The sequence below is a fragment of the Eucalyptus grandis genome, chromosome 3 (assembly GCF_016545825.1).
Source record: "Eucalyptus grandis isolate ANBG69807.140 chromosome 3, ASM1654582v1, whole genome shotgun sequence".
In the NCBI taxonomy this organism is placed as follows: domain Eukaryota; kingdom Viridiplantae; phylum Streptophyta; class Magnoliopsida; order Myrtales; family Myrtaceae; genus Eucalyptus; species Eucalyptus grandis.
Window position 1 is genome coordinate 9,713,027 of NC_052614.1, and position 11,369 is coordinate 9,724,395.

General features: G+C 45.1%; 1 protein-coding gene and 1 pseudogene across 2 annotated transcripts; both read right to left on the bottom strand.

The window, feature by feature from the left end:
* Positions 1 to 472: 472 nt before the first annotated feature.
* Positions 473 to 5,586, bottom strand: LOC104436450 (annotated as a pseudogene).
* Positions 5,587 to 6,722: 1,136 nt separating this feature from the next.
* On the bottom strand, positions 6,723 to 11,369 carry LOC120291539 (U-box domain-containing protein 34-like). Of its 2 annotated transcripts, XM_039309138.1 has the most exons (10): positions 11,116 to 11,369; positions 10,851 to 10,972; positions 10,403 to 10,518; positions 9,842 to 9,942; positions 9,465 to 9,760; positions 9,271 to 9,372; positions 8,476 to 8,904; positions 7,276 to 8,025; positions 6,914 to 7,150; positions 6,723 to 6,875 (listed from the first exon to the last, which is right to left on the bottom strand). In XM_039309138.1, the coding sequence occupies exons 1-9, from the start codon at positions 11,318 to 11,320 to the stop codon at positions 6,950 to 6,952; spliced, it is 2,322 nt and encodes a 773-aa protein (XP_039165072.1). In that variant the 5' UTR covers positions 11,321 to 11,369; the 3' UTR covers positions 6,723 to 6,875; positions 6,914 to 6,949. The 2 variants fall into 2 exon arrangements, with proteins under 2 accessions (XP_039165072.1, XP_039165071.1); XM_039309137.1 differs by having other exon boundaries at positions 6,723 to 7,150.

Sequence of the window (11,369 nt, forward strand, 5' to 3'; positions counted from 1 at the left end):
CGAACTGGATTTGCTAGTTTTACCGGTACAAAAGTTAACGGAAAACTGCCATTTTGTCAAACAAGGGGTGTAGCGACGGTGACAACCGCGAGAAATAGTTTCTATTTTTTTTTAAATTTTTTCCCCTGCAATAATTTTAAAGCTTTTCGTTATGGCTGGCCCATGTTTTGTCCGAGCGACATCGACAGTTCCAGAGAAGTCCAACAACCATCAGCCCATGTCGCCATTTCGCACATGGCGTCTCAACCAGCGAAAACAATCCGTCCAAGCTCTCTACTGCTTCCGACATCTCGGCCCGGGTTTTCTACGGTCCCTCGAAGGACCGATCCACCTTCTTAAAAGCCCGTCTCGCCGCAGTCCGTTTAGCCACGTCTCTCTAGAAACCGGCATGGCATCGCGCGGCGTGGCGACCGATGATGCCTGCTGAAGAAGTGCATTGGGGGGGCTATTAAGCAAAGCGGCTAAGCAAAGGGAAAGGGAAAAGAAAAGATCACATAACTCTTATGTCAAAACATCATATGTCGTCTGCAGTATTCCTAAACCCGAATCTAAGTACATCGAAAAAAGAATATGATCGAACCCAAAAATACATCAAGACGCCTCAAAAAAGAAAGAAAGAAACAGAGATTCTACAGTGTACTACGGGTATCGAGCCCTTATTGTGATGTTTTGCTTTTCGGTCGGCCGGCCGGCGAGCGGACCGGGACCAATCGGCTCGGGCGAGGCATAGACTCGACCTGAGAAAAGGGCTATCTCGGCTAGCGAGAAACATCAATGAACAAACTCGCTGTACAACAACACGCCGCACGCCAAGCCAACGACGACTATAGAAAGGCGGTCACGGCCGGGCCGTGGTGCAGCAGATTGTGGGCGATGTGGTCGCGGGCCTGCTGAGCCGTCGCCGACCTCACCGCCTTCTCAGCCACCATCTCGTCGTCGAGCAGCGCGAACCGCTCCGCCTCCGTCACCGTCTCCCCCCGCGCCTCGCAGATGTTGTGCAGTATGCAGCAGGCGCCCAGCACCACCGGCAGGTCCTGCAGCTTCACCTCCGTCCTCTTCTGCAGGCACGCCCACCTGCTCTTCAGCCTCGCGAAGGCCTCCCTCCCGACCCGCTGGACCGTCCCGACCCGCTCGTTGAACTCGTGCTGAGCCCACGTTAGGTTCTTCTGCGTGTAAGGCACGAGGACCCAGTCCGTCAGCGGGTGGCCCGAATTGCCGACGATCCAGAGGTCGCGCAGGAGGCTCTGGCTCGCCCTCTGGTATAGGGCAGAGTTCTCGAGGACCTTGTCGTCCGTCATCGAGCCGGGCCACCCGATGCAGATGTCGGTGAAGACGCCGCGGTCGTCGACCACGCCCTGGACGGTGATCGAGTAGGAGGTCCTCTGGTTACGCTCCGTGTGCCGCTTGTTGTAGTACTCGGCGACCCGGGTCTTCGGGGCGATGATCGGCACGTGGGTCGTGTACATTGATCCGGCCACGTTCGGGATGCCGGAGGCCGACTCGAATCGGCGCTTGATGTGGCCCAATTGGGGCTCCTCCGGCCACTGGACGAACTTGGGCATCAGTACGTCCTTGATGGCCGCGCACACCTCGAGGACGAGCTTGTGGCAGGTGGAGATGCCGAGCCCGAACCGATTGGACACGAGCCGGAGCGGCTCGCCCGTCGCGAGCCGCCAGATGCAGACGGCCACGCGCTGCCGGACGGGACGGCCTCCCGGAGCGCCGTGTTCTTCTTGGTGACGGCGGCGTCGAGCTCGTGGCAGATCATGTCGAAGGTGGCCCGGCTCATCCGGAACGCGGCCCGGAACTCCTCGTCGGGGACGTCGGGCCGGTTCAGGTTGTCCCACCACTCCTTCTTGCGGTCCTTAACCCACAGCCTCCGGGTCGATCCGCCCACCGGCTCGACCGGCCCAGGGAGCCGCCGCTATTGCCGCCGCCCGCCGCCGCCGCCGCCGCCGCAGCTGCGGGGGGGCGCCGGGCTCGCTTGTTGCCGCCGCTCTTGCTCTTGGCCTCGTCCGGACCGGGAAGGACCTGTCGTTTCTGCTGCGGGGGCTCGTCGACCCGGACCCATTTCTGGTCGTCGTCTTCGGCTACGGAGTCCAAGTCGAGAGAGAAGAGGGAGGCGAAGGCCGGGACGGCGGGGGAGGCCTTGGAGGAGTCGGAGTCGTCGTCGTCGTCGCCGCCGTCGAGGCGGCGGCGCTTGAAGGGGCTGGAGAAGAGGTCGAAGGCGTCCATGTCGAGCTGCTGCTGCTGCTGCTGCTGCTGGAATAAGGCGAAGATGTGGGAAAGGTCTTCCTGGTTGAGAAACGGGGGAGGAAGAGATTTCCATTGCTGATGATGAGGATGGAAGGTGAAGGCGGTGGTCTGGAAATTGAGGAAGGATGGAGTTTAAATACGGGGGGAGGGAAGCGTGTGCGGCAGTGTGAACGCGGCGTTTGACGGTGGTTTGACCCTCTCTCTCTCTCTCTCCGTGTGGTGTTGACTGTTCTGCTGCATCGTGGCTGGGGCGAATAAAAAATATAAAATATTTCAAAACGAGGGGCAGGGGAAATTGCACGCGGTTGCGAGGGCGTTTCGGACTTTTTGCTAGTGAGTTTCTTGTAACTTTTGTAGGTTATATGTATTTTCTTGGTGATCTTTGGGAATTTTCGTTGATTTTTCTCTTCTTGAAGCCGGAGAGTCTAGAACAGATCAAACCAAAGTACCTAGTAAGAAAAGGTTGTCGATCTCATCCGCGGTCCACTTAAAGTACATCCGTTTTGATGGAGCCTTTTCTTTACTATTCAAAGAGAAATTTTGTAGCCTGATATTGACCAGAATCTTTTAACGACAATAAGATCAAAGCGTCTTGAGTTGGAACCCCTGAGCAAAACCCGGTCTAAATTAAATAACGTGGAATCTCTGCTTGTTTGAATTGATACCCAAATTTAGTGAAGTGCCCTAATCACCAATTAGAAGAGATACTTCCAAAATCAAGAATATAATAAGTTTGACTTGGACTTTGAATCGACATGGGATCATGTCTGTGTCCTATGTATACTTGTTAGGTGTGTGCCGTAAAAGAGTTGTCATGAGCATATGATGTTTTGGCCTTAACAATTATGCTAACAAACCAAAATATTTTTACATGATAAATTGGAGGTTAAATATTGCGTGATATTATGAGATGTAATTGGAGGTTAGTAACCACTCGAAAGTGTTGGACTACAAACCACGTCGACTTAATTGTGTATAAATTCGATGTCTGATTCATTTTTAGGTTTTTTTTATCGCGATTACATCCAATCGTTCATTTTCGCAACAATATCCATTAGATCCTTTGCTGCATAAATACCTAATTTCACATAAACCGACGCTCTAGAACACAACGATCTTTTGTCAAAAGTTTTTCCAAAAAATTCAGACTTTTTAGTTGAAAATGCACAGCGACATCCCGGAGCATGTGGACGAACCAAACCCTAGCAAAGTCGACGGACCTAATCCAAAAATGGCTGATGGTTCTGATGACGTCCGCAGATAAGAAAAGGGAAAAACGTGAGAAGCTTCGTGGCCAAAAGCATTTAAAAAAACTAAAAAGAAATTCGAAAGTGGAGATATAGCAGATAACTCCTCCGGTTGGAAGCGACAAAAGAAGGGAGGGGAGGAACGTTGACTCGTACCCTTGGAATCCTCTTCATTTCGAGGAAGCCCATGATTAGGACATCTGCACATGTTTTTTTAATCTTAATTCCTTCGAATTCTCCTTCATTTTTCTTTCTTTATTTTCTTTCTCCCCCGCTTTGACTCACCGACCACGCCTCCTTTTTTATTTTATTTTTTTTTCTGTACTGAGCAACCGTCGATTTGATGGAATGAAGGAATCGAAATATTGGATATTTTTAAATACAGTGCCGGAGATTGATGAACCTTCCTGCTGATTGCGTGAGAGCAATTTTTAGTCCCTACTCGAAGACTCGAAATTCTTCCTGAGCAGCAAGAATATGCCCTTTTCTCCCACCACCCATTTTTCTAGATCATCCTCTTTTCTCCATTTATGGCAGAAGAGACGGTGGAGAAAGCGATAAATGCGGGAAAAATTACACAAAAAATAATTAATTTGAATAATATTTTTCTTTAAAATAATCTCTCACGAAAAAAAGTAATAAATTTTTTTATTCATTTACGAAAATATTTATATATAAATTATTATTGATAATGAAATATTTTAATAATCATTTTTAGAAAAAAGATTCATATTACGCGAAACAATAGAAACCTTATTTGTTATTTTTCCCTCCTTCGAGGTAGTAATTTTAGTGGGAATGCCCGCCATTTGGCTCTTAGCCAACCCTTGGATTTTCTCAACAAGAGACAAATTCCGCAACTTGGAATTTGAATTTAACTTTTGCCACTAGGCACTTGAAAATCACAAACATATGGATACTCATACGTAGATTTAAATATACTCATGTTTTCTTATTTCCAACCTTTTCTTTTTTATAATCAGTTATGTAGAGAACGTAATAAGTAGTTTCTTGAAGTTGAACAACTAGCATTTACATATCATTTTCATATCTCCAATTGCATTTAAGTAAACTGCTTCAATGGTATTTAAACGAAAACAAGATGTTACCAATTCAAGCTCATGACTTATGAATCTATTGCTCAACTACAACCATGATTTAATTGTGTATATGCGTCCCCAAATTAATAAACTCGTGCAAAGTCTTGCGAGCGTATATTGCTCATGACTTATGAATCTATTGCTCAACTTCAACCACAATTTAATTGCGTATCTACGTCCCCAAATTAATAAACTCGTGCAAAGTCTTGTGAGCCTATATTTGGGCATGGTGTTTTCCCTTTAAAGTATGGGATAACCTATCTCACCCCCAAATATATAGATACCCATATGTAGATATGAATATACTTATGTTTTCTTAATTAAATATATATCTTACCCCCAAAGCCTTTATAACAAGATAACGCTTACTTTTAATGATCTCATTAACAAGTAGACTTGTGCACCTCATCTTATATATAATATAACAAGGAAATTGCCGATTTTGGAGTAGTGTGCTTGAGCTAGTTTTATAAACCGTTCGCTGCCACCTAAGCAAGAGTAAAAAAGCATTTGTTTTATATCTCTCGTTAAAATCTAAAATATTATTCGAATTCCAAAAATATCACCAAAAAATTACGCTAAAAAATGAATCTGGCGTGCATACAATTTGTTTTCTTTCTCGAGCCGAACGCGGCATTGCGGCCCAAATCAGGAGCGGCAGCAAGAGGAGCAAATCAATCAATCGACCTGGCAGACGTGGCGGGAGCCGACAGGTGCCAACGATGCGCCGTACGACGTTGTCAATGTGCAGCACGCCCCACCCCCACCACAGCAACGCCCCAAATCGCCCTCCCTTTAAACATCGGGATTTGGTCCCTAGCGGGGGCGGTCGTTGTCCTGATCCACGTCACTGCTGACGTCCGAACGGCCCCACTTCTCCCTCGCTTTGTGACGCCACGGAGACCGTCACCCGCGAAGGGCAGGCGAGGTCCAAAGAAGGCTCCGACGCCTTTTCCCGTTTGGCCAGCAGAAAAGACCGTCATTTGCGCTGACGGAATCTTTTCGCTAGGGAAAAAGGGCCCCGAGAGCGGCTCAATCGCGAGGCTAGTCAATGGGTAGCGAAAGCGCCCATCGTTTGCTCAATTTACACGCGAGCGGAAGGAAATCGAATTGAGTTTCGGATGACGACCGGGCGATTCGGATTGTGAATATTGTGGATGAGTGAATGTAGCGGAAAAGTTTCGATGGGTCTCATGTTTTGCGTCGTTTTCGATAATTTGGCGTATCTATCCCTAAGATGCATAGTTTATATGGAATGAGTTTTCATATAATTTTAAGAGAAAATTGAATTTGGAAGCGACGGATTGACTATGCATTTTGATTTTACCAAGCGCCGAATTACCAACCATTTAATACTAGCACGTGCGTTGTCGGAGTGACTTTCGACCCTTTTGACGATGGCCCTCAATCTGTAGCATTGCATCGCTTTCAATCATTTCCAGAATTTGCAAAATCACCGATGCCGTGAAGATCGTGGAAGACATGCTGGCAATGGACACTCTACACCCGTTTTTTTAGCACGTGTTCTTTTCTTCTTTTTCTCCCCAATAATTGCGCCCCCCAAAAAAATGTTTTTATATAATAACTTTCCAAAAGTAGCAGCAGGGTTCTAAGAAGCAAGAGATAAGAATCCACCGTTAGATTTCGGTAAAAGCAAAAGATTATAAATTAGGGTCCACAAAGGTGATTTTGGATCCGTAACCGCTACAAAGTTCAGATTCTCGGACGGTTCCTGCTTGAGCCAAGGATCCGATACCAACTCTTTTCATAAGATAATAGGATTAGAAGAAGCACGGGGAAAATTTATACGCACATGACAGGATCTATTCACGAGCCAAAACTAGCGCGCACCGGACACCTACTCGCCCTCTGATTTGGTAAAGTTAACGTCATTCTCGATGGGGTATGGTGACTTAATGATCCGGACGTCATTCCCCACTTCGTGATGTCTGGAATCTCCCGAGCTCTTTTTGAACCACTAGGACAGATTTTATTAAAAAGAATTAGCTTGATACAGAAGCTAATCAATCTAGACACGATGCCCAAGACAATAAGTGAACAGACCCCTGAATATGCCTGGAAATGGTTGAAATGAAAGCGGCGAGGGGGTAGTTTCACCTGGTAAAGAAACAAGTGGTATCATCACTGTATGACTATATACAATATTCCTCATCTTTCAGGCATTTCTATAGGGGAGAAAACGGAAGAATAATGGTCCTATTCTTCCAGAGAACAGCGTGCTGTAGAACTATTTACAGTCTTACAGACAGATGATAAAAGCAAGAACTATTTACAGTCTTAAAGACAGATAATAAAAGCAAACGCGTTACAGAAAACTACTGCAGATCAATCATGATTCTCTTTGATAGTCACCCGGGATCTCCAGTCATGTATGGCAGAACGTAAAGTGTGGTTGGGTATAAGAACCATATGCTGGAGCTTCTTCCTGGTTACTGGGGATACGCTGTGCTTTTCAAGCCATGCCTTTATTGCTCTGTGCTCGTAGGTGAAACCATCAGCAGCAACACATGGATCCTGCATCACCTCCTGCAAGATATGCAACAAACCGGGTTAGGTTGATGTCCGGGCATGTGATTAAAATGAAAAATAAGACCTGCTTATGTGATGAAAGGAGAAAAAGAAGAATTGCAAGTGTAGAGGGAAATCGTCACCTGAAGGATTGGACAAAAGTAGTGGCTCGGAGCACATGCGTTCTCTCTTCCAACTCTAGCATTAGCGCTTGCAAAATCAGCCAGCTTCTTAAGGACTGGCAAGACTTCATTCTCAAGATCTGGTCTATCCCTGCACCTAAGTTTCGAACACTTGAGAGCCATTTGAGCCAATTCCTCTGTTTCAGCAACTGGCCAATCTTTGACAGTATTGTCCAGAATGCTTGCAAAGGAGCCCCTTTCAATGGCCTCCTCAGCTTTCAATAGAAGTCCATTTGGGTGACGACCCATCAACAATTGAAGAATAATAATTCCAAAAGCATACAAATCTGATTTGGGTCTAAGAGTTCCTGTTCTTTGGTATTCTGGATCCATGTAGTATATTGTACCTGCCAACACAGAGTCCCTATATTCCGTAACGTTATCAGGAACTACATCAGAAATAAGTTTGGACAATCCAACATCCCCGATCTTGCTCACGTAATTTCTGCCCAAAAGGATATTTCCAGGTTTTAAATCCCTATGTACGATGGGAGCAGGTTTCGAGTTGTGCAGGAACGCAAGTCCACAGGCAACTTCAAAAGTTATCCGGAACCGAACAAACCATGGAAGAGATGGCTTGCCATTCTGCTGGTAGATGTACTCCTCCAAGCTTCCATTTTCCATGTACTCATAAACCAGGCCACGACTCTCTGGGCAGGCTCCGAGTAGCAGAACCAGATGAGGATGCCGAAGTTGGCTAAGAACCTCAACCTACAAAGGATGGGGAAAACAGCAGCAGTCACTGACAATGATCAAATTCACTTGAAGCTCCACAAAGAGGAATGAATTCATTGAAGAAGATCGCATCTAAACATTAAAAAAAAATAAAAATCTATAACCTTTGTTCTACTAGAGACAATAGTATGAGTAGAGGAATAGATGATTACATTGACCCTAGCTGAAGGCGAATCCTTATAGAAGAGATGAATGACGCAATTCCATAAGTAGTAACAGAGAAGTCCTAAGAAGTAAGAAGTCCCCAGTAAAATATAGAAAAGCTAGGTTGCTTCACAGATGAAGTAAATTTTCAGACGAAATGCGTGATATTAACCTAAACATGGATGAATTAGCAGACGAATCACTCAACAGAAATCCTGCACATGATGAAACTACAGTCAAGCATCGAGAGGTGAAAGAGGAAGGGTCAGGTTAAAGGGACACCTCTCTCAGGAATTCCTCTTTCCTCTCACAAGCATCTGATCGCAGAACTTTAACAGCCACAGGAGTATGATCCAGATTGCATTTGTAGACTTTCCCATATGCTCCTTCACCAATCACGTTGGTTTCAGAGAAGGAATTTGTCGCTATCTCTAGTTCATCCCGGGTGTACTTTCTATACCTCTTATCGCTCAAGAGGAGCATATCGATAAATTTCTGTTTCTCTAAGGACTCTTTGAGGGCATTCAGTTCAGCAATCTGCCTTTCGTAACCCTCTTTAACAAACAAACTCTTTGCATCTTCAACCTCCTTTAAAGCTTCCATATATTTAGCTCTCTCTTCAGCAGCAAATTTCCTCAAAATTTCTTCTCTTTGTAAGGCAGAATTCACTCTTCGAGCTTCTTCCCCACATTCAGAAGAAAGTTCTTGAACCTGAGAATTTAGTCACGAGAAATTGTCAAAAAAATCAAGGGGAACAAGAGATCTTCCAGATTTCCAAGATCAGATGATTTCTTCGACTTTGTGCGAGGTCCTTGGAGACCATGTCATTTGCTCCTATTTCTGGTTCTCAAGACACTTGCGATTTTCAATCAACAGACAAGCATCCTGTGAATCCCATCAATCATTCTGATTTTGATAATAACTTGAAGTTGACTGGGACAATAGCAAAATTTGAATGCAAGATCTTTATCATTTGTTTCACACTTTAATGTTTTCAAAAGTTTGCATGAAGCATGTGCGGCAAAACTAATGAAACTAGTCATAAGGTTTTAATTCTATTAAATGATTGACAAAAACCTTGTTTTGGGCATGGACCAGCTCTTCACAAGCTCGTTCATACATAAAAATCGTGTTCTCCAACTCCTGCCGCAGCTTCTCTATTTCAGCCTGTACATCTGACTGCAAAATGAATACTGCACATGAATCATTACTCAGAAAATATAAACCTTAAATACTAAGATTCTCAGGGTTGGAAAAACTTAAAAGGCCACCTGCTCAGTTGGTCTAGAAGCCATCGATGCGCTTTGCTCAAGAAAATCCATTTCAGGTGCATCTCCTATATACGAATATCTACTCTCTTGATCTACATTAGCACTGTTGGGATAATCTGTATGATCTGAAGCTAGTGCAGTCACAAAGCTAGGCTCTGATGGTGGTGATCCTCTGATGCTATCATTGAAGTCAGATTCTCCACACAAAGAATTGGCACAGGATGTTGGGTAACTGGATCCATCAAAAACATCTTCGTGGTTTGTTTGAGCCAACATACCATGACCAGAACCTTTATCTGTAGGAGGGAAGATCAGATTATCTTTCCACAGCAATTCCTCTGGTAAATGAGGAGACAAATCCTACAGGAGTAAACTACCTGATTTGCTGACAATGTTGTTTCTAGATATAACATAAACATCACAAGTTTCAGGAGCACAGGTAAGAACAGTAGCAGGTACCGCTGCTCCCTTCAGCTTCCTAGCGAGATGAACAAGTTTTAGGATTTAACCATAAAAGTGAGAGAAGATTTAGCCAAAGGATAAAAAGGTGAGAAGACATGGACAAAAAGTTCTGCAAACAATTGTGATAAATTTCACATGAACAAATTACATTCTTATAGCATGCCTTGCAAGGCATACACCCAAACACAATTCCAAGCTTGGAGCAAATGGCTCTACAGGTTTCTGAGACAAGTCTCAATCTAACGAGATAATACCATCCGCATAGATAAAAGAGCTCGAACAAAATGGAATTAAGAGTAGTTCGACTCTAATTCATCTACTCCTTTGAAAATATGGAAATATCTACTTCCATAAATGTATGTTCGGCAATCAGACACTCTGATTAAGTCTAACAACCATAAACACTATAAATCTTTTTAGAAGGAACTGTAAGAATAGAGATCATCTTCCCACCAAATAAGTACTTGCAGTAGTACCTTGCAAAGGCATTCGATGAGCAGGAACCCAGAACTAGATTATTTATTCCCACGTTTGACACAAATCGAAGGAGTGCAGCCGCAGGATTGTCATCTTCTAGCACCAAAGTTTCCACCTACCAAATGCATAACATCGAATTTAAAAAATTTTGCTACCTTTAATGATCTTCGCGAAATTCCACGGTACAACTATAGTCGCACTTCCTTATTCAATTTCCTGATTTTCTCAAACTACCTTATACAGCTTATCTCAATTCTAAATTCATTTCAGATTTTGACCGCAGATCTCCTAGATTTCCCCCAGAAAACTTAAGCGTATCCGTTTCTCAGATAGCATCGACTGAGCTCAGTACATAATTCTCACAATTAGAGCTCAGGGCAATCTCTATTCAACGTTAATACTTAATTCTAACCAAAACGGAACACAAGCTGAACAAGCTAAACTCACCTTCCAAGGTTTGCACAGTTTCTTAAACGGAACAAACACCTGCTCATACTTCACTTTCGTTTCCTCCACGTACATCGCCACCACACTGCCGTCCAATTCCGCCACCGGTATACGATCTCCGCCTGCGAGGAACACAGCATTGAATCGAAACGTTCGCGCGTTGACTCGGTCAATCGACACCACAAGAGTCTACGGCCGTAAGAATTGCCGTCAAAACAACGAAAGGCGCGCGTCAACGTGATGCGCGGGCGGTCGCGGAACGTACTTGGAGTGGGGATTGAAGTGACTCTGGGCATCACGTGGACCAAGACGAGCCGATCGGCTCCTGGCATGAGATTCTCGACGGCCCAACGGACGGCGCGGCGGCTTCCTCTTCCTCCTTCGAAGCCGCTTAAGTCGCCCTTCACCGCCACCGCCACCGCCGTCATCGCCGGCGGAGGGCCACGGTCGCCACCGCCGGTGGTGCTCATTTCGCACCAAAAGGCGCGCTCGTTTCGCTGTGGAGAGAGAAAGGGGATG